General features: G+C 33.5%; 1 protein-coding gene across 6 annotated transcripts in view; it reads left to right on the forward strand.

The window, feature by feature from the left end:
- The window catches only part of LOC123700563 (homeobox protein cut), a 122644-nt gene that overhangs the window by 48197 nt on the left and 49139 nt on the right, over positions 1–25308 (forward strand). For all 6 annotated transcript variants that reach the window (XM_045647812.1, XM_045647814.1, XM_045647818.1 and 3 more), the window contains one exon: positions 10698–11018. In XM_045647812.1, coding sequence (XP_045503768.1) covers positions 10698–11018 — 321 coding nt within the window. The remainder of the gene's footprint in view (positions 1–10697; positions 11019–25308) is intronic.

The raw sequence follows: 25308 nt of genomic DNA on the forward strand, positions 1-25308 counted from the left end.
AAAACTTGACTCGCGTGATGATATTCTTCGTATGCTCGTTTATTTTTGTACAATGCACAAGAAAATACATAAATAGTCACTAATATTAAGAAAATATGGGTCCATTTAAATAACAATAACTCGTGATCTTTTAAGGTAAAGTTCTCAGAAAACAAACGCGTTTTGAAATCTAGAGTTAGTACAAGTTGGACCATCTCAATTTGACGTCCTAAAGAACACCTTCAAAATCTACGTTTTGTAATATTCAAGGCAGAAAACAATAAACGCGCTGATAATTCATTAATTTCCCAATACACCCCACACCGAATGTCAGGCTCATATCAATTTTCCTCATTTAATAATTCCGTTTAATAACGATTGACGCCATTCAAAATTAGCGATCAGAAGTTCTTGACGGTGGCATCGATGTCTCTTACGCCTCGTGTACAAAGATTAATAAAATCTTGGTGTAGAGTTGACATGTGTTTTGTTATTGTATATGTTACAAAATTAGGAAAAGAATATTGCGTGTAGCTTATATGAAAGACAAGATAGGTATGTCATATGACGTGGTCTAGTTTGCTATATATCTTTGCTGGTCGTGTTAGTTTCAATTATGTGGACTTGACACTGAACCTTACAGTGATATTATGAACGATATTGACGAATATAATTTGCAAACATAGTCTATCGTATAATCTTCTATTATTATTTCAAAGGTATTTATAATTCAACTTAACATTCAAAACTAATGTTAAATTAACCAAAATAAGATTTCAATTCGTTGTTTTATCCTAACATATTTGTATAAAACGCAGTATTGTAAGTTTGCACATCTGCAATCAGCTTATTGTTTGACAGTTTCACTCATGCACTTAACACCACTTAGCCAGGATTTTGTCGCGTGTTGAGATAAAAGCCTTCCAATAAAGCCTTTATTGAGCTGAAAATTACACTTACAACACACTAGATGTTATTCGCAGGTATTTCATGTGTGCTCTACTTTCAGGGATTTTTAATGAAATTCTTATCATTACCGTGATGTACGCTAAGCGCTTTTTACATTATTTACGAACCTATTTTTCGTTTATTGGACATAATGACTTAATTCCCATATATGTTACTAGTACATATTCTTCGTCCATCAGTAATTACTTTATTCCATACATGTTTCATTATAATTGTTTTAAAATAGATTCATCCCCACCAAAACCAAAAACTAAGCAATTACCAAACAGTTACTCTAACCGTAGTCTAATCCGATCCTAGTTAACGACACTGGCCCATTACAATAAAACATCGCATTTAAACAATATTTAAATCGCTCATTTAGATGTCTATCTGTTCGCACGCATTGTACCGTTGTGATGGTCTGATTTTCTGTGAACATTGGTTAAAGTAGACCAGCGATTCCCAACCTGGGGTCCGCGAGCATATCCCAGGGGGTCCGCAGACAAATAATAAAAATGCGAAAGCCTTAGTGACCAGGCGATCTAGACTTTGTATTTTTCTATGACGCGGACGGCCGGGCTTTGTATTTATCAGTTTTAAGATAGAATAATCTGTCAAGTGATGGTTGGCTTAGCTATTTCATACAAAAACACTGCAAGAAATAAATCAATTTTTAAAATAATATAGATTGACTTATACGAATAAGTTTTTTTGGGGGTCCGCGGATCATGATAAGGTGGCGCTAGGGGTCCGCCTTTGGAAAAGGTTGGGAAAGGCTGAACTAGACAACATACGCTAGAAGCGTGAGCTTTTGCTGCTTAAACTATTGCGTCGTTAAATGCTATTTGTGTATGTACTTCATTTTCAAGTTGAGGAATCGATGGAGGTTCTAATGCTTGCTCTTTGATTTTAAGAATTAATTATCATCGTTGTTATTAGTCGATCTTTCTCATAGAAGCTACTATGGTATGTAAAAGAGCTTTTTGCTATTATTTGTTTACTGGTGTAGTTTTGAAGATAAAGATCGAGTGTTTTATTGCGTTCATCATTAATAAATAATTATTAAAATAACTAATTATTTATTTAAAAGTTACTATAGTACCTTAAACTTCATCCTTAAGTCACAAGTTAGTTCTTTTTAAATACATTTATGTGATAGAAATCATCTCCATGGTGCGAAAACGAATTGTAACAACATTTTCACTGAATTGACGTGTATGTATGTACACAAACAACAGCAAACACAAGCACAGAAGTTGAGTTAGTTTTAACTATCGCAGGCGACATAACTTTTGCCGATCGGAACCGAAGCCTACGCGGAAATGGGAATACAAGTTTGGAGGGTCAAAGATTATTTAAATAGAACTGACAGGTTCAATACTGTACTTTATAGCGAAGTTTTGAATGGGATGATAAGAATAATTTGTGTTTTTGTATTTGAATTATATCTTATAAGCAATTATATTTCAAAAAGTTTCTTGTTCTTATGATATTGATGTACGTACACACAACTTTTTTTTTTTTATGCTATAGGATAGCAACCGAGCAGACGCGTCGCCTGGTGTTAAGCGATACACGCCGCCCATAAGCATCCACTCCACTGGGAAGTGGATGTGTTGCTATCCTCATAGGGATTTGGAAGGATTTAGGGAGAAGGGGCGAGGATAGGAGGGAATGAGGATAGGGAAGGAGAGGATGGGTAGGGGATGGGAAGGGATGTGGGCCTCCGGACCCCTCACTCACCGTACGGAACGCGACAGTAAACTGTCACTATGGCGCCGATATTCTGTGAGGGTGTGGTACCTTCCCCGGTGCGAGCGTGGCCCAATTCGTGCCGAAGCATGCTCGACTCCCACTTCCATAACAACAACAACTAAATTCACGTTTATAGATAAGCAACATTTTTTGATGTCTTTAGAATACTTCTGAACTATCTGACTTATCTGAATCTGTATTTATCTGTATTTTTAATTACTGAATTTAATAATAATTTTGAATCCTGTTTCATGCTTGCAAATCATGTCGCTGTTTTACTTTTACATTGCATATTTGTTGTAAATAACTAAAAATCATACACATCTGCGTGTTCACTTATTCTGTGCCACTACAGGTGCTAGTTGGGTACAGTTTTATTGGCCCGAACTCGACGCGACTAACTCAATATTTGTTAATGCACAAATGCTGCCGACCGGAATGGATTTATTGTTAACTAACTTTCTACCCCCTAGGTGTTGTTGCTGTAGCTTCGATTATTTAAACAAATTCTTGGTAATACGAGAAACTAGCCTGAAACTCAATTAAAAACTTAGCTTTTGACTTATCGTCATAGAAAAACTGTCGTTTCCATATTCTAATGTCTTCAATGCTTCAATTAACAAAGTCAACAGAAAAGCAAACATAAACCAAGCAATATATAGCAAATTGTTCATCATGAAGCAAAACCGCGGCCGGAATCACCTAAAACACGAAGATCCAAATGTGGAACGCTCGAATCACCAATCGGATTATCGTCCTATATGTATAAAAGACGAAAATTCGCGTTCTTACCCCTTTCGCCCACTCCACCCCTCGGGGGGAGCTAATGGCAACACCACTCGGATTCATTAGTAAATTAGAAAGCGGATGAGTCCAAAGTTACGAAAATTCAATATCTAATAATGATTAGCTCCGCTCTCCTAATACCTGTCTATCGACGATAGACTCACAAAGCCGTGTTTGAATTTGTCAATCGAACTTTGTTCCAATTGCGAATTTCTAATTTCGAATCGAGTTATTTAGTTTCCGATTGGATTCTGTTTGGTTACGGTTCTGTTTGACGTTACCTGATTCGAATTCAGCGGCCATCATGTGACCGCCGCGACGTTTCGTTTTTCAAATTTCCAAACATTTTAGCGGGAGATTAATTTTTCTTGAGACCGTCGAAACTCGTTTCCTTCGCGTCGTTGTCTACGAAATTTAAAAATAAAACTCTCAGAAGGTAATTCGATGCTGGCGGCAAATTAAAACTGACATTGAGAGATTAAGAGCTACCTTGAGTGTGTATCGACTGGAGGGGAATAGACAAACATTTTTTTTAATAATGTACCTAGTAATTTGATTAGTGCTCGTTCTATTGGGTAATTGTTGGATTCTTTTTTCAAATTTGGATAAATTAAATTGAGGAAGATGCTTTACGAAATATATTAAGGTTGGGTTGATATATCACGATCGAGCGGTCAGAGGGGCGGCTCAGACAAAGGGAACAATATAGGTAAATAAACTTGGTGAAAAATCACAGACTTCCGCTGTTTTAGACGAGGCTAAAGTATGAATATTGAATATATTATTACAATTTGTATGCTTTATTTAACTTAAAAATAAAACTACAATGTTATCTTAGCCGTTTGTCAAATTTTGGGTTTATAACTTAAATATGATAATTTGGCATAGAGTTTCGAAGAGACATTCGGGTCGACTCTAAAGTTTCTGAGATGCACATTTTGTGCGATGAACCTTAATAATTGAAAACGTTTTATATAAGATAAATTAATATCAAATTGTCTGTGTAGTTGTGAGCGTTTGCGAGTGGAAGGTAGGGAATTCGAATCCTTGTTTTAATAGAGTTAATTGGTACTGAGAATAGATTGTAATTTTGTAATAGTAACAGGCATTTATGTTTAATATTGTTGTTTTAATATAGAAACATCATATTATTTGTAGTTTGTAGTTCTAGTTTATTCTAAGCTAGTAAAGATGAAGCATATGATTACACTTTTAGGGATGTTTCCAGATTTATCTAATTAGTACTTTTCCGAGACCTAATTTTAAACACATCTTAACCCTCCCAGATTAGCATAGCAAAGAAAAACTTAATTAAGGCCACGTATTGACAGACAACCCCACGGTCCAACCCCGTCCCTTATCATATTTATTTTATTTCAATTCTATACGAATTTAATCCTTTTCCATTAATTAGTGACCGCTCGCATAATGCGGGTTGGACCCTTCCGTTAATTTTTCTTCACGGCACTGAAGGGTTGGAAATGAAGAATTGAAATGTAAATGTGGATAATGAGATGATTTCGATGTGTGACTAAGGAAAAGATACAATATTTTTTTTAATATTTTATTGTCAGAAGTGTCAGACGTCTCGGAAGTGAAACTTCTTTGGCAAAATTCAAAGATACCAAAATCGTCGCCTTGCATGACGTGACGGTATTGCAATGACGTGACCTTGATATTTTACTCAACGTTGACATTACAGACATAGAGAGATCATCATCATCAGTCCATATATATATGTTGGTGTGACAATTTTGATACGGCTTTCAAATTGTACGTGAAGATTTTTTTTACAAATTGTCCAGAAGTTTGAACAAGCTTCAAGATCGTGTATCAGCACCATTACATTTATAGACTAAATAATTATGGATAATAATTAAATCATTGAGCTTAAAATGTCCGATGAAAATGAATTTATTGTTCAAATATTTTATTGTTAATTGGATACCATGATTTTTAATACCGGTTTAAATTAACGTTAATGTTTTGAAAGATGATTTAATGATTAAAAATAATTATTATATTACAATAACAAAAAAAGTTAAATGTTATAATAATCTAAAAATTTGATCAAAATATAAGTAGATATATACACTTACGTACATTTTTAGATATAGCTTATTTAAATATATTTGCAATTAATATTTTCATTTAAATAGTAAATTAATTACACATAGAATTATTTAATTATGAATTGTGATTTTGGAAAGGTAAAATAAATGAATATTCATAAATATAATACATGTTCAAATTCATTGAAATTTAGTGTGTAGAACCGCTATAGGATCTAAATAGTGTTAGGGTTGGCACAAAGACTTTTTAAGACGATTACGTGATGCACAACTTTTTTAACCGACTTCAAAAAAAAGGAGGAGGTTATCAATTCGGCCGGTATATATTTTTTTTTTTTTTTTTATGTATGTACACCGATTACTCCGAGGTTTCTGAACCGATTTACGTGATTCTTTTTTTGTTCGATGCGGGATGGTGTCGAATTGGTCCCATAAAAATTTTATTCGGATAGGCCCAGTAGTTTTTATTTTATGAGCATTTTTGTCTGTAGGTATTTGTAAATTTTGCAAGTGCAAGTTTGAAGTCGGTTGTTTTTAACGCAGTTATCACTTGTTACATTACTAGCATAATAGGTAAGTAAGTACTTAACCCTCAGAATTACCGAAACAAACTTATTCATTGTTTTAAGCAACAATACCAACAATATGACAGAGGACAGATTTTGAATTAAATGTATGCGGTACACCCATAGGAGATAGGAATCTAAGGCCGAGATTCATAGATCGCACTTTAACTTTACTTTGATGGAAAGATCTACTTTCAACCAAAAATATATTTCTTAGTCGTGTCAAGCTCATCTTTACTTTCCAGAAACTATACTTTACTTAGTAAAGGCTAAGGAGCCGATAATCATGACTTTGGTCTCAAAGTAAACTTTACATGACTAGGCGTATAAATTATGTAGGCCTTCATTTTAAACCAATTTCCTAGAACAGAAACACATTTTAATATGGTTGGGTTATAGATCGAAACGTCATGTCGACTAACATTTTTTTGTTGATGTGTTGATCGTTGCATCGTTTCGTTTGTCTTATAACATTATTATAATATTTTTCTGACGAATTTTGCTGTGTCTACCGGTTTTTGATATTTCTAATCTTCCTACATAATGGTTTTTTTTCTAAACATTTAATTTTTGATATAAAATAATAATGTTAAGTATTATTATATAATATGTTTTTTATGGAAATATAACTTAATTTAATAATATTATGTTCTCAAAAACATAAATTATGCGTATAAAGTAACAGTTACACGTCTTACCCTGTACTTTACTTTGGGGCCGTACTTTTCTAAGGAAAGACAAGCAATTCTCTCTGAAATTAAATATGTTGAAAGTAAACTTCGGCCATACAAAGTTTACTTTGTGAAGACTCTTTTGCTCTAAAGTAAAGTCACGATTGTGAATCTGGGCCTTAGAATAAATGAAATGGAGGTTGCTAACAATTACGTTAAAACAAAGATAACCTTAAATTATAGTAACATCTGCTTAACAATTTTTTGTACTTGGCTAACGATAAGCCTATAAATGAAGCCAGTGGCAGCCCTATCCGTCAGATCACTAACCAACCTTACCTATTACTTAAACACTTAGCGATGGTTTCAATAGATAATTTGCTTTGTTAAGATTCGGGCATCAGCTAATTACTACTTATTTCGGTACAGTAATGGTCAATTTCGAGTGACCATTAACTGACTTTCAAATCATAATTTTGATTAATACAGTTTTTGTTAGAATCGTCACAGTCGCGTGGTTATGCATTGTTTCATTTTATTATCCACTGAGTTTAATATTTTATTGCTTATATTTGGCGTTTGGAAGTTTTTTGTGGGATCTTAAGCTTTTACGGATGATAACGGTATTGGATTAGTTTAGGCATCGTGGGCTCCATTTTTAGTTGACGTGAACGACCGGAAATTGAGAAAAATATGATGTTTTCTTTAAAAATAACAACGCTAGAGTCTAATTAGAATATTTACTGTTAACAGAACTAACTTACATACAAAGGAATATTGTTTCAACTGAATATACAACTAAAATTAAGGAACAAAAAGTTTATTTATTATCTACCTTTTGAAATGAATCGATTGAAAATTTGATTACGAATACCGAAGTACAAATGATTGACAAATATCAATAAAGACAGAAATTAATACTGAAAATTCCATTAAAGATTGTATTGTTTGCGTGCCATTGTCTTTCATTCTGTTTGTTTGTAGATTGGAAATATTGAAATGTCAAAGACATCGAATATTATTTATTCGTGGCTAACTTTCATGTATTTCTAATTGAATTCCTGTTATTTCAATTTTATCTAAAGTTAATAAAAGTTAGTTTTAACTCATTATAATACCATTTTTTTTTGTATTTATTAACGATGGAGTTAAATACAGAAAATAACTTAATCTTTCCTTTGTGCATAATAAATCAATGTCCAATTTTAAGACTTTCAACATTGTAAAATAATTCTCACATTAATGAGTGAACTGTGTCATTCTCGTCAGAAGTCATTATTCCACTAATATTTGCTTCGGTTAATGATTCGGAATTATTTTTATTATGTTTACCCAAAGTTCTCACAGCGATTTCCCCTGTATTTAATTTAGTCAAATGTTCGTGATTTTTAATGAACGCAACAATAATTGCTCTTTTCTAACTTTCTAGTTGTAAACATTACATTTGGTTTAGCTGTTTTGTATAATTACTATGGGTAATGAATTATTATTGCATATCGTTAATTATGTTATAGTTACTTGAATTTCATTTCTCTCACGTAAAACAAATGAATGTATGACGTCTGAAGTATTATGATGTAGTACTTAAAAAACCTGGAGACGAGAGGTATAATAATCTAGATGCCGCAAAAGTCTAATTTACCACAATACATGTAATGTCTAATACATATTTAACAAACTAATATAATATGCTTCTCTCTAGTAACTCCATATACCTAAATAGATAATTTAGAATCATTTTTAATAGATCTATATCTTTGTTCTAGTTGTAATATCTTGAATATTATCTCTTCTAATAGCATTCCCCTATACCTAGGATAGCAATGAAACCCGTGGGTGCAGCCTTGTCATATCGGATTACGTAACCAGTGATTTCTTCAATTGCCTGATTGATCACTACAGTTGCTAACTGACTCATCGACGGGTTTTGTTTTAAAAAGTTTTTGTGTTAGTTTCAATATTAAAGAACCTATACAAGAATCGTAAACTTCGAAATAATACTTTTCCATGAAAGTTCATAAACTGTGTATAAATCGTAGTTTCTAGGATATATTGAAAGTTCAAAATAATTTTACCTGACACTATAAAAACTTTGAAATAGTTTAGGAAAATATTAAGGTCAGTCTTATATCTGTGCTAATATTATAAAGCTGAAGAGCTTGTTTGTTTGAACGCGCTAATCTCAGGAACTACTGGTCCGATTTGAAAATTATTTAGGTGTTAGATAGCCCATTTATCGAGGAAGGCTATCATCACGCTAAGATCAACAGGAGCGGATCAATGAGGGTAAAACCGCGGTGAACAGCTAGTTTTCATATAATTCTGTGCCATTCATTTAATTGGTCTTCCGTGTAATAAATGAGAAGCTTAGTTTAGAATACAGACTAAGTAATTATTCTATAAATGATAGTATGTGGTGATAAAGGTATATAAAATACTTCGTTATTATTCAATTACGGATATAAAGCAAATATATGACTATTATTTATCAAACCACTGAGATTGATCTGATTGTTATCAAGATTTCATCAGAAGAGAAATTGCGAAATTGTGTATAGGTAGGTCTTTTTATGTTTTTTACTATTACTTGGTAGATTATTATTAGGTAGGTATAACTTTGATTAAAATTTTATTCAACGATAGCTTTTATTAAAATTTAATTACTTTAGTGACATACGAGAAGCATTTTTACGATATATTTTAAGAAAATCTAATAAAACTTGACTGTCAGTGATACAGTCGAGGTTGTAGATTCGATCCCCGGCTAGACATGTCTATTTCTAGGAACGTGTTGTTTTTGTTTATCAAACGATGAGTCAGATAATATCATACCTTTTAAAATATGTAATACATAGTTATAGTAGTAATTACGAAATGATAAAAAAAAAACTATTGATTTATAGCTGAGTTGTTTGTTTTTTAAAGTTCAATATGAAGGTGACATTTTATTGATTTATTATGGCGGTAGATTGGTTTTTGTTCCACGAAACACCCTGTATAGCTCTAATAAGCTTCAGATGGCTATCCAACACTCGACGCGTGACGACGCACGCGTGCGTTGCGAATTTTACATCAAAGAAATTAATGATTTACCATTAATTACTTGAATGAAGCCTTTCACTGAGATATTATCTAATGCATAAGATTTGTACGTAATCGGAAACATCTGCGAAAGCTTTAAAAGATATTGGATAAAAAGAAAATCTTGACGTTAATTAATATAACGAATGATACTATTAATCACTTTCAATGTTAAGAGCACAGAAATGTAATCATACTTTACAAAATGAAGAACTTATTCACATAAAACATATAAGAACGAAGGTGGTCGAAAACTTCTAATTACGTTATTATTTTAATATCTATCCCAAATAAAACCCATCACAAACAAACACGAACTTATTATAACCAATACATCCTGTTCAAGTAAATAAAACAAACGATAATTGAGAGATAAGCATCGTAATTAAGCGAAAAAAACAATATCAACCACAATTAATAGACCATCGTATGGTAAATTCGAGAATGGCCAATAATCAGCGCTGCATCCGTTGATGAGATCGAGATTAAATGAACGAATGAATGAATGGCACAGGAAGTGGCACAAAGGATAAGCGTCACCGGCCACAAGAACAAATGCTATGGGAACTGATAATTAGATTAAATACAACGTGGAAAAACCACGGATCGATGCTTCCGCTGCTAAATGTGCGGACAATTATTGTGTTCACGTTGATTATAATATACATGTATAACTATAGGTAACTGAGAGTAAATCCCAGTATATATCTGACCATAAACAGTCATCTTAATCTCCAATACAATAGTAATCAATATAGACAAACAACCGTCTACAAAACAGACTATTTTTTAATCTGATGATGTACACGTATTAAATTCCACATTCCTTGTTACAGAGAGCTACCCTGGCGGAGAAGGAGGTAACAACGCTAAAGGAACAATTAGCAACGACCAGTCCTACACCGCTGCAAGCCACAGTACCGCCTAAAACAAATGGCTCACACATAGACACACCAAGGGACCAAGAAACGAGGATAGACAGTTTCAGTCCAGATATAAAAGAAGAGAAAAGAAGAACTCCAGATATTGATGAGGATATAGAACATAAAATAGAAATGGCTGCCACAGCGAGGAGTAATAGCAACTCGTCACGGAGCAGTCCTGTCGTTAATCAGGGAAACAATTTAGAAAGTGAATTAGCTGCTAAGGAAAAAGAGGTCAGTTTGTAAACTATAAGTACTAGAGTTTAATAGATTAAGAAATGTACCTATATTTCAAACTTTTAGTTAATAACTAAGAGTACATGAAACTTTTCCATAAATATACGTTTCTAGACAGTTAATCATAAATTTACAATCAAGCGACCTTATTACTAACAAACAAAATTATCAATTACTCCAACTTTCATAACTCAAATCATTATCAGACATTGAACATCACTAGCTCAAAATCCCCCATACAAGATGAATTATAAGTATGAGGTCAGTCGGTTAACTGTAGCCAAAGGATGCAGTAACCTTGCGCCGTATCGAATCTAACGTACGATCAATAAATCAATTACATGTGCGGGGGCATCGCTGAATTGGATTTGACAGTTGGCTAGATCTAGTGACGCGTGCTTATCGATAGATTGTGATCGATTTTTGGTGTTTCGATAGTTTTTCAAGTGGCTATTTTAGCAACATGGCTTGATTTATGAATTGATAGGTTGTTAAAGTACTATAAGTGTTAGCAAAATATATTAAAATCGTTATTATAAAGGTGGAATTCACAATTATTTTTAATAATGTAATTATGGAAAACAGTCAGGAAAAACGATACTTAAAAGTTTTTTTAATTCACATTCCAATATATAATTTTTTAGCTACCACTTGAAACGTACTCAACATCTTTGTGATGTCAAGTAACTTGACATCACAAACTTCTCCTAATAATTAAAAAACATCGATACCGTCAATATTATCGATACCCAATCGAGTTACGATCGCACTAGCGAAGGGAAACAGGATACATTCAATGGAATGATTGATCGGCACCGAAGAGTAATCCTTGCACTAAATAAATATCACGTTTTACGAGTACCGCTCGAGCAAGTAGCTCAATTAAACACTTCGATACGGGATGTTAATGATCGCTTGTTTATTGTGCTTTTATCATAAATATTGGATCGTTGGTACTTTTGTTTCCTTCGGACTATTTTTTCTCGTTTCTATAGTAGTATGTTAGATTGGATAATGTTGGTTTGGTATAGAAACTCACGCAGTAATAAGTTGGGTGTAATTAAATTAAAACTGAGCAAAAGTGGACATAGTACATAGAAATAGTTGCATCATCACCTCTAGAGCTAGCTAATTTAAGCCTAGAAATTTAAGTATTGTTAAAAACTTTTTGTTTCAAAAATAATCTGCTCCTCTATGAGCTAATTAATGCCCATATTATTCAATATCATATAACGATCAATCAGAATTATCGACGGTTATAAGTTCACATCGTGATGTGGCATTAAAATCAATTTAGCTATTTGGCACCGCCCACCTAGAGTTTATGTCGTTGTGGTAATGTGCTGATAATATTAAGATATATGAAGGAACTGGAAGCATTCTTTATCATCGTCCAGTGGCTTATAGGTCATCATTTTACATCTAGATGATACAGGAATCTAGCATTTGTAAATCAAAATGTTTGCTTCGTAGTGAAAAATTTCATAAGAATTTTCGGTTCAGGATAGTAATTTTTAACGTCAGATTTTAATGTATTTGACAAAATTCTTTACAAAAAGGCTTGAAAATCTTACATAAAAGACAAGCATCATATAGTTACAAATAAAATTTTATACAATTTACAAAGTTTAACAAAAAAAGCAAAGAGAAACATGACTGAGAAAATAGAAAAGCCAGTAGCGCGGTCAATTGGACCGATCAAGTGTTCAGCACCATGCTAATTGGACGATAATTTGTATCGTGTGTACTCTTAAAGCATTTGAATAGAAAATTCACTATTTGTGAATTAATAGATAGTCTCGTTGTTAAAAAACGACGGAAATTAAACACAATTTCTATAGAACAGCGGCGAGTAATAGAAAATATGAAAACGAGAACCGGCAAATAATCGAAATGCATAGTTCGCTGCGCAATTCAGTATTTCAGATATAATTAGAATTACGTATCCAAAATGTTTAACTGGTTCCACACAAAGCGCGCCCGAATGGGGTAAAACCCATCGGGTTTCAGCAAAATGCAGTGAAAGAACCTGCATCAGACAGAACACCTTCCGAGTGCATTCATCAGTCACCCATTGAATCACCGAAATTCCCCGAAATAGTGAATCGGTTTTTTATAACTCTCAATGGAGCTTTGAAGCTTTATGTGAAAGCGAACGAATCTTTACAGTTGTTTTTGCAACGTAATATGTTTGTGCTTTGTATTGAATAAATTTTTTGAAACGAACTTTTCAGAATAATTAACATGGGCAAAAAATATTGACTTAATCAGTGATATAAAAGAGTAAATGGGCTCGGATTTTGAATCTGACGGTTTTAATTGCGTGAATATTAGTGTTGAAATGTAAATGCTCATAGATTTGGGAACGGACAAAGATTTAGATAGAATGCTTTTTAGTTTAGCTTTAAAAATAGTACCTACAGGCAATTCACGATGTTAAATTGGGAAAGCGATAAATGCGTTCATTAATCGTGAGTAAATATGATAATGAGATGTAATGAATAAAGGAAAGGAAATTGTAATTCAATGGTTTCTTTTACAGACGCATTTGATTTAAGTAATAGAGAACGATTGACTTTCGATTGAGACACAAATTGTATCGGTCAAATATTACTAAGCTAAAAAGAAACCGTGTAAAGTTTTCAAAACGAGGGATAACTTCTTCGTTATTTTTCTTTTCCAATTCGTATTTAATTAAGTTCGCATAGAAGGGTTGAATGTTTCTTTTTGATGACAACCGATAAACGATTTGGTTTTCCAACTTTTTTGATTAAAACCCGAATTGGTTTTGATCGAAATATAATTTTCTTTCGAGTTTTGAAGTAATTTGTGCGGTTGATACATTTTTCTTGTTTCTACGTACTTTTCTTATTTTACGACTTCCTCCATACAATTATATTGTTGAACAAACGAGTTGATACAAAACATGTTCGATATAAAAACATTGGTACATGAACTTGAAACTGACGATTTGTTATGATCTGAATTTCCTTATATAACCTCATCCATCAAAATAATTTAATATTAAATATCAAAGCAGATATTGAATTCAAATGCCTTTATTGGCGCATAAATCACACTCATCTTTCTTTTGAGCAATAAACTTATCTTTCATCTTTAACGCATAGATGGCGCTGATTCCAATCCAACAGTAAATTCTTAATGTCACTCCAGAGCGGGACATGAAAGAGTAATGACGCTATTTTTACACACACCAAAAGGAAAACACTCGAAATTAGTTTATGACGACTGTCTGTCGTTCGATTTATTTTAATTTTGTTATTTTTAGATCGTTCTTATTAGGCGGACAGTGTCGTAAACTCGCTGCCGCATCGACGCAGAATATCTTTGAATATGCATGACTAATGATGTTCGAATGAATATGGAATATCTAAGAGATCAATGTGCCCTCACTACTTTAATGTTTAGGACACAAATAACGCAAGAGGATGGTAATTTTACGGGTAATATAACTGTTGATCATAACACGCAAGTGCGAGCTGAAATTGTTATACGAGCAATGCTAAATGGAGAGCCTTGACATGATCGCTTATTAGAACCAAGCTTAATGTTACAATACAAAATAACACACGTATTGGTTTCAACCAATTGCCGTACAATTAGATGCTTCCTTTGCCTATAGGTATTCAGAGCACGCGTCGATGCATCGCGATACATACGTAATAAAAATAACAAGAGGGCAAACATTGCACTTGAACTCAAAGCACAGAAGACTGCACCGTTCAGTGGCGTCAATTCAGCTATATCGAGTGCCGTCGTATCCATTACAAATACAAGTTGCCTTTGACCTGAAACACGTCAAACAAGACAAACGCACGTCTAATCGCGGTCAATCAAAGAGAAAGCTCCATGTCGACAAGAGATGCAATCAGACGCCCCAGCGCAACCTATCATCTCTGAAATCGCCACGCACGATAATTTAATAAAAAAACCAAGAGCACGCACCGCCAAAAGCAACCCTAACACACACGCAATAAGGGACAAGATCTTCAAAACGCAATTACACGGAACGTACATGAAAGCAAATGTCAAACTCACATATTTATTTCCAAGTATTGAATGCTGGGCTCCGGTTTCTCGGAAGATACGTAAACATCATTTTGTCGATGATGAAAGCGATGTGATTCTTTGTACTCAGTGCTGATTAGTCTAATTTTAACTTGACAAAAAAATAGGGAGCAATTTGGCCTTTGCCGTGACAAGCGTAGCGTGAGCGTGTCGATATTGAAAACTTTCGTATCAGAGCTATTGGAATTTTGTAATGGCTCAAATTACGGCGCGTTGCTACTATTAAGTTGTTTCAAGTCGCTCGCAACGTTGTTCTCATTATAAAAAAAAATATATATTTACAAAAAGCGACCATTTGTTGACGGAAAAGTCAATTTAAACGCATAATTACGGCACAAGTCATACAAGCTTATTTATACTTCCACGTCCATCGATATTTAGAAACTAACTCGATAGATTCATAGCAGCCGACATCAAAGGATCCACGTAAATCATAACTCGCATCAATCGCCGGTGAATTTCTGTTTTTATTGCAAATCAGTATTAAAAAGTGACAGCGCGGGCGCATGAATCAAACGAGCGCCTAGACGTCATCGTACGCGATAAATTCGTGAAACATAAACAAAAAAGAGTTGCGGCCCGATTCGACCACCCTGGGGCACACCTGTTGCATCTATTACTATTACTATGTCATCAGATTGCATATATTAGAACACATGTTTTCGGTTTCAAAAGTGTCGCTTTATCTACATCGTATATCAATTCATTTCATGTGTTAAGAAGTATCATCGCCGTCGCTCGAGTCGAAAGCCGGTCGAAATCAAGAAGCAAATCAAACTAATGTTTTTCCGCGCAAATCGGCCGTTCAATTCCTTCTTTTAATTTACCGAATGCAAGTACGTCTACGCCGTGAAACTAATAAAAGTTATGATTCCTACGAAGTGATATTTATGTATGCGCCTACTACGTCTGGCTTCTATCTTTTACGATCGTCAACAGTTACATATTTAATGTTCGATGTTTATCAACATTTCTTTCTTATGCAGGTTTTAGTGGGGCAATAAATTATATTTTATCTTCAAAGACTTGCTTATTTTAAAACTTTTGTTTCTCATCCACGGTAATTCTCGGTTTTACAACTGACGTCACGTGTATTATTAAGTAAACTACGTGTGCTAGGTGAGGAAATGGCTTATTAACTTTTTCATTACAAAGCACGGAATAGTGATCGTAATATCCAGCAATAAGAACTAATTTAGCGCGAAAGGCGATATCGAGGGAATCTATATTATCAACATCATTTTGAAGTAATAAGAACGATCCATAAATTTAAGATAACGCTGATAACGGATTCGTCGAAGATGCGCAGTCGATTAAAGTAACTAATGATATCATTCTATAGTTTTAGTCACGTTGTTACTCAGTAGTTTACATAACTGAGTCAGGCTGAAAAATGTGAAAATGTGACACATCGTTTCGACACGTAAATTACAGTTTGATATCTATGTAAACAATACTATTGTCTCTCTCCGACACATTTTGTTTAGTACGACTGTCCCTTTTTACAACACTCAAATCTTTTTTCCGACACGGGCTTTGTTTCCCGAGATTGTTTCTTAATCAAATACTACACATCTGTTCCGAACGATGTATTTTTGGAAAACTCTTTAAAATATGCTTAAGAAACCCAATTTCAAAAATCAAAAGGATAACTATAAATTAAGATTTATAAATTCAGTTTCCATTGACATTATGAATGTGTATTTTAACAATAATAAAATAAACACTCGTCGGTTTATTCTGTTAGTCAAACATTTGGCTCGCATTCAATAATATTTCTCGGCGTGTTCAAAAACAAACGCGTTTGAGAGAGTATCGACATTTGTCACTTTCACACATAAATAAAAATTATTATTCATTGGAATACTTCAACGAACTAGACTCGCTCAGGCCAGACTAGTCTGAATCGTGAGGTCTAGTAATTATTCCTGTCATTATAAATGGATATGAGCATCGTGACACGATTCCAGTAGCTACAGATGTTACGCCACCAAAGCAAATGATCTTCAATCAATAGATTCATTAAATTTTAATCAAACGCCTCACCGCCTCCAGGAACCGTCATCAGAGGGAAGTTATTGTAATAACTAATTAATATTAATGACCCAATCCAGATACGTGTTCGAACTAATTACATACTATACATAAAACATCGAATCAAACATGGATAACATCTTTGTTATCTCGCCCGATGTTTGTTTGAGTTAAATACACCCATTGCTAATGTAGGAATTGATAAATTTCAAGTTTAATGAACGCAGACGTTAAAGGCCAAAAGTAACTCTTAAGTAATTTCTATTAACATTCAATGCACTAACATCTTAACAGCACTTGGAGTATTACACCTCTTATTAGAAAACGCACGAGCAATAATGGAACTTATAGTTTTCGACGTGTTCAATTGAAAATTGACTTTCGATTTATCTAATAAGAATCAATTTTCGATAGCGGGCATCGTTGCGATTCTGTTTGCGGTTCGATCGAAATTGATCTGAAACTTGTCGAGGGTAAGGTTTAGTTTGGTTTGAATATAAATCATGTGTGCTGTCACATGTCGCCGCGCGTTAGTTCGGAGCAGGCAACACGTGTAGAGAATATGTCAATTCATTATAAACTTTGTGTAGCGTTGAAGATGATTTGTGACATATTATCGGTATAAAGCCCTATTTGTTTCTATGTATCCATTAAGGGGGGTATTGTCTGATCGACCGAATTCCCCGTAATTGACAAATTTCGTGAGATGCCGCATAATAGCGTCTGTATAATTGCTTTCTGGTTGATAATTGAGCTTATTATGAGAATCGTTTCTTGTAAACGTTTATCTATGAGCTTATCGATCGTCAGTACAACGCGGCCCTTGTATAATTAAAACTGCTCCAATTTTTTCTTTAAATCGAAATTGATTTTCTTGGGCTCCCACACCGTTCCGAACTTCCTCGAATGCAATTACAACATGTCCAAAACAATCTCGTCCATTGTTTTTATTGAAATTAATGCAAAAATCAATCGAATCAAACTTTGCCCCCCTTTGTTCGTTCCGCAGAACATTTTTCTTCTCGCCCCAAACGCCGAGACAATGGAGAGATGGTTATTAATATTCCAATATAAAAAACATCGGTCCTAAACAATAGGTGCTGTTAATTTACTCATTAGGGATTCATGGGGAGCCCCGGTGAGGGTGGCACAGTTGCGAATTCCCTAATAATGGAATCCTTTGATACATTTTATGGGACCGATGTGAATTTTGTGTATTCTCATAATAACCTTAGATAAAAGGTAATCAGACTCGAGTTACGCTCAATTTTCGGCGAATATTATCATTTTTAACCTACTGCGGAATTGTTCGATACGGCTATTGCTTTTCATTTGTTTTTGTATATCTTTGTTTATCTGTCTTTTGTTCTTAGGATAGCATTAAATTGCTGTTTTGAGCAGTATTCGCGTTATTTCTGATAAGATTTCCCCAAGGGTGCGGAAGCCTATGTAATGTTGAACATGATTGATACTAAATAAGACTATATTGACGTGACCGAAATTAATCTTTGGAGAATTTATTATTATTTTTTATTTGCAGATTTTATGTTATTATCGATCGGCTCGTGCTAGTATCACCTGACCTAGGTTCAGAGGTTAAGACACGAACAATAAACTGAAAATCTTTAGATTTATTACTATAGAAATGTATCCTGTCTATAAGAATGGTGATAGAACTAAACTGGTTCCATACAAAGGCTTTAAATAACAAATAAGTACGAATTTCTGTCCGTCGATGTATATCGTAATATTATAATAACCTCAATTGTTGTTCCCGATCAGCTGCCGTATAAATCATCAATATTAAGAACATTATCTACATACGGACAAAACATCCGATAATTTTACTACTATGACAAAAAGCTGACCACGTGTCGTAGGGTCCGAACCGGTTCTAACCGGTTCTTAATAAAACACCATTCAATCGGATATGGATTTGATCCGCGAAGTTTTGCGTGATCGGGACGAATTTGCAGGGGATTGTCATTCGTATGGAGTAGCTTTAGTGGTGATAGTTGCGTGATGATATTTGTTATTAGTGTCACCTATCGATTGGTCGCGCTGTACCCATTCATCCGAATGTCCAGCTGTTTATACTCAGGGCTGATCTATTGATATGGAAAGCTTAATGACGAATCGTACTTTTAACCTTACTTTATTGGTTTCCTTTTTATTTCATGCTTTTTCTTGGTTCTTCGTCAGAACGTTGTTGAATTGAGTTTTGAATGTGTAGTACATTTGAAATGCACGCTTGTGTATAGTGAAGAGACCTATGTAGGCCAACGAAATATTACATAGTATCAAAACAATATAATTGGATGATAGCTTCTGCTCAGTAGCATGATATTTTAATCATGTACCTAATTAAATTCAACGTGATTGGCACAATCTTTTGTGTCAAAATAGATACAACTAGCGGTCCGCCCCGTGGTACATATTTCGCAATAAAAGGTAGCCTATGTTCTTTCTCAGGGTCTAAAGATTGTCTGTGCCAAATTTCATCAAAATCCGTCCAGTAGTTTATGCGTGAAAACCATACATACATAATTACAAACCTTTCCTCTTTATAATACTAGTATAGATATAGTTGGCAATTGTTGACATAGTTGATGTAAAATTGAAACTAAAAGCCCTCAAAAATTCCGTCTTGTAAAAGCTACAAACAGTCTGCAAAAAAACCGAAAAGCCTGGAAATATTTCAATTAAATTGAATATTTGCGAAACAAAAGCGTGAAAAGCGTCTTGCATAAATTATTCCCATTTTTTCCCCCACTTCATTGTACAAGATATCGTTAATATTAATTTTTTGACACGGAAACAAACGGAACTTAATATTCGTTGTATTCAGTCCTTTGTTATTGTAATTCTGTTCTGTCGATATGAGGTTTCGGCTTTACTATTGGGGTATATTTTTGGGGATTTTTTCAATTATTTTATAAATTAGTAATTTTTGAATGTTTATATGCCATAAGACTCAGGATATAAGAATTTATATCAAATTGCTTTTTTTTCTGTTAACTACTGTATTCTTTAATAGACTTCAACTGTGTGGGGTGGTGTCTTCGAAGTCTATTGAATGTAATTCCTTTTGTAATTTCAATAATTTCAGAAAAATTATTCTCTAATATCATCTTTCTCAATTGTTTATAATTGCAATATTCATCCTTATCTTGCAATCTTCAACTTTTAAATCCACCATCAGTTTCCTTATTTTCCTTATTACCTGTGAATTATTTTGATTTTTAACCGACGAGGTTCTCAATTCGGCCGGTATTCTTTTTTATCAAAACAATTGATGTCATGTTTGATCTTCCGTAAGATGACGCAAGTGAGAGATAAATCGATTTTGGCAATTATCGATTAAAAACAATCGTGTGTCAACGGCCCGCTTATCGGTAACGGGTCAAATTTAAATAATAATTTATTTACGATCCAATCGTTGGAACTTATTATGAGAATTTTATGGTTTTCAAAGTTTTGTGTAATTTTTATTTATTGTTTATTTTTTTTTAGATAGACTACTGAATTTTTTGGTCATTGTGTTTAGGAGAATGATAATATAGGAACATATAGTCTATATATACATATATAGAATATAGTCCGATTTAAAAAAATATTTCGGTGTTAGCCCATTTATCGAGGTTAGGCTATAAGCTATATTATATCATCACGCTAAGACCAACAGGAGCGGAGGGATGCAGGTAAAATCGCGGGGTACAACTAGTGTAACTATATAATTAAATACAAAATTATCGCCGTTCTACATATTATTTATTAACCGTATTACCATTATTATAATACCCATTAACTAGAGTTGTAACTTTAAAGCAATAAAAAATTGTTTAAAAATTTAAAATTTATTTATTAATTAATTAATTAGGCACGCAAACTTTGAGAACCAACAAAAATATTTGGTCACACGTGTATGTATTATCGTATATTATATATAAATATAGTAAACTACTGATAATATATTACACAATCAATTTTTATTCATCATTTCGGCATATCGGCTCGCATATCCGTTCAGTATAGTGTAGTTGGCATTAGGTGCGTATTTTTTTGTTTGTTTGTGTTTTTGCAACGGCTGTGCTCACTTTGATGTGATTGTTAGTTGTTTCAAGTGTTTTTTTTTTTTTAATTTATTATTTACTTCCGGAATGTGTTGTATCCATAGTTTTATACTTAGTATGTATGAAAAACTACAAAATTATTATTATTTAAGTAATAGGTATGTAATTTTTAAAACAATTTTATCACGTCATAAAAAGTGCTTGAATTAGATTCGTAACTATAAAGCAAACAACATTAAGAAGGTACTAGGTACTTATTTACTAACGCAGTTAAAAAACAATCCTTTTTGGTTAGTTAAAATATTCGAATGTACCTCTCATTACGGTTAACCACTTTTAAACGAACAGAACTATAAACAAATGAATATATATTTGAATAAAACAATGGTTGTCCCGAAACAAAACATTACACCATCCGCTTAAGCATTAAGCAATTTACCTAATGTTCTTCTTATATCTACAAAGGGAAAACAACTTTATCGATGAGCAATACGATTGATTTTCCATAAACCGCTTTGTTGGTAACAATTGCACATACCATAATGACGTATATCCTGGGAAGTGCATGGTGTTACAGGTTCTATATCTTAGGTTTAGAGTTGGTTTTGGCATGTCAAATTTTTGAGGTTATGTTATGTTGTGCGGAAGTTTCTTGTATCGGAATAGTTCCCAATGGATAGGCCATCTAATAGTGTCGTTAAATTAATGCTACAATTTATGATAGTCGGAATTAGCTTGCGATCTCCTTATTGATTGATGTCTTACAACACGGCCGGATTGTAAGTAAAGATTATCGAATTTCGATCTTAAAACCTTACCTTATACCTTTACTTTTCTTTTGACCGGTTTATTAGTTCAAATCGAAATCACCAAATGAACTGATTTTAACAACTGTTAAACATCTGAGTTTTATGTGCACATTTTATAGTTAAAGATATTTGGAACTAGTTTAAATATTTTTTATAGGCAACAAAATATACAGGAATTTTCTTGAACACACAATAGCGTGTATACACGGACACACATACAAACACAACTCGTTACTTTTCACATGATCGTATCGATAATGTAAATAGTTAAGCAATTTGCGATGCTGTTGCGGCTCCCTTGTGCCACCGTGCAAAACAGCCGTGGATAATAGGTTCGATTCCGCCTGTCTATAAGAAATTTCTTATAAGATGTTTTCTTATTTTTTATTTATATTTTTAGAATAAGGTACAAAACAGCCTTATGTTGATAGTGAAACACAGGAAATTTAATCGAAGTAGGTATACGATTAGTTTTCTCATTGTTTAAATGAGAAAAACTAAATCTCTTTTAAAACAGTTAATATATAAATTAAATCCGTTTATCAAGGAATAGAAGCACAATACAGCAATTTCAATTAAAACGATGTCCAACCAAAAATTGGAGGCTACAACGTATTTATCGTACATTGTCACGAACAAAAGCGGCCCCGATAATTGAGAAGGGCCTAATACTTTCGATTATTTATTTAAGTATTTCGCCACCTGAGTCTTTCCACAAAAAACAAGTATTAATTAATTACACAATAACACAGCAACGCGATTTTAAATCTTATTACCCAAGCAATTCAGATGAATTTCAAACAACATCCGATCAATGGATCGAGCCCCGTTCCGAGCTTTGTGGGAAAAATATAAGATTGCTTTTCTTTTTGAGTTGATTTTGTTTTAATTCGATGTTTTTTGTTTAACCCTTCTTTGACTTTTTACTTTGCTCCGTGTTGATGTTTGATTACTTTAAAAGAATTATTTTGATAGGAATCTAATAAAATTTAAAGGATGGTTTTCTAGAAATCAAACTGGCATTTCGAATTTTCGAATTGCCGGAATTCGCGTTCGAAATTCAAAAGCGGGTACTGGCTTGCAAGAGTAGGTAATTCAATCGAATTGTGAATTCTAGAATATGTTTAAAAATGGAACGTCAGTGATTCCTTAGCGGTCTCATTGGAGACAAACGCACCAATCGCGGCTCACCGCACACCGCTGCGTCGAACCGATACAATTAAAGGAAACAAGCGACTTGTAAGTACTAATGCTAAGACGAATGTTGCGGAAAATCGAAGCCTCTGCCTCCCCAGTCTGTAGGGACGGCTGATTTACGATTTACCCCCGAACGGGGTTCTTTTTAATTTTAATACACTCGGCTTGTTTGTTTTTTATTGTACTTTTAAATTTGACGTTTTTTATCGAGACACGCATCGAAAGGGTCCATCGATAGCGCTATTCGATTATTGCGTGTTACGATTCGTGACGCGAACGGTTTTCCCGTTGTTTAGAGGTGTCAAAATTTCATATAATAATCGTAAGTTATATACAAAGCTGTGATAAGCGAAATTTTAGTGTTCTCGCGATAAAATCTTAGATTTCAATTATTTGTTTATACTCGTAATGCTAATTTTAGGTGTATAAATGCTGTGTGGCGTAGTATAATTCGGTTCTACAATGCTTACTAGGTACTTACCTAGATAGGTTTTAAATTATTTACCTACAATGTTGCATGCCTTTAAGCATAAGATACCAATACTTGTCTTTGAAGAAACTTTATATTATTCAGTTAAGCCCTTATGCATTTAAAACAATGAACAATTATAATACAAGATCGACAACCCTACTTACCCCGGTTCGGTTTTCTTTCTCTTATTGATAATTCTTCCGCGATCCCTCATCTGCTACAATAATACAATTAATTCCCTTATGCCGGGGCCTACTTATAAATTTCTTAGATGTAACCCGTATAAAGGACCCTGTACACTAAATGTGGAAAACGCGCGTTTTTTTTAACCGTACGAATTACGTTAGAATTTTGTCTTTGAAGAAACTATTTAGTTAGTGTGATAATATAGAGTTTCTTGTTTTAATTATTACATCAAATACCTACATATTATTTTGTAGATTTTTCACTAGTTCTTTTTTCGTTAGGTTCTGAAAATTGTTAAAATTATTTACTTATTAAACAATCAGAATCATGCTTAAGTAAATACTCAACATATGTACTAGTACTTTAAGAAGCATACACATTACAACTATGAAACACTAAATCAAGTGTAAAAGCGACTTAACGAAATGTGTCATGTTCACCCTTGAGATTTGGAGACTCGGTAATTGCTTTCTCAATTCGAGACGAGTATCTTTTGTTTCCAAATCCACACCTAGAACAAGATTGCATTATATTTTATGTTATGTGGAATATGTTAATTCAATGTTTAGGTATATGAGTTTCTTATATTTGTGCTATTTTTAATTATTATTTTTTTGTTACAGGTAAGCGTCATCTTTGATAACATAATATGTATGTGGTAAAGTATAAATCTTCAGTCTTTATAAAACTCTATGGAATTCCATCACGTAAATAAAATATTCGATAAAGGATTTCCCTTACACGCCAAAGCTTAAACAATTAGATAAAAAACACTTAACACGCTATCGACATGCCTACTTATAAATGATTCCGATTTGTCAATATCCGATTGTTTCAAACGGCCGCCATTAATACAGATAATCTCTAAACGTCAAACCATTACTCCGAATCGCGTGACTATTAAAAGCTTCCATTTTTAAACGAGACAGACCATATCGACTGTCACTCAGTCACAGATAAAAAATTGAATTTAGAACTTTAATTTCAATTAAACCTGAAGCTTTAATACTGGCCACTTAACAATTTTAAAAACAAAACATTAGCGTCTTAAATTTCAAAAGTATGTCTACAACTCTACAACATTATGCAAAAACAACGACCCTAAAGCTAAATAGCTGCACAAAAAAAGAAATTATAAATGTGTGCCTATAAAACCTCCTTGGAACACGAGTAAATACGCAAGCCATTAAAAGAAAAAAAAACATTACACAACCTCTTTGGCAATTTGAGTTCGGAAAAACGGAACATCCCGCCAAGTCGAGTATCGGAACGCACTCGAAAAGTCATTCCCAGTTTCCGAACCATAAACTGTCAATAAAAGAAAACGTAAAACTGCTTCCATCTGCATATTCCCGCCATTAAAACATGAAAACAAAAAAGAATAGTATTAAGCGACGAATTAATAACCCGTTGTGCTGAGTATTTTT

The sequence above is a fragment of the Colias croceus genome, chromosome 19 (assembly GCF_905220415.1).
Source record: "Colias croceus chromosome 19, ilColCroc2.1".
Taxonomy (NCBI): Eukaryota; Metazoa; Arthropoda; class Insecta; order Lepidoptera; family Pieridae; genus Colias; species Colias croceus.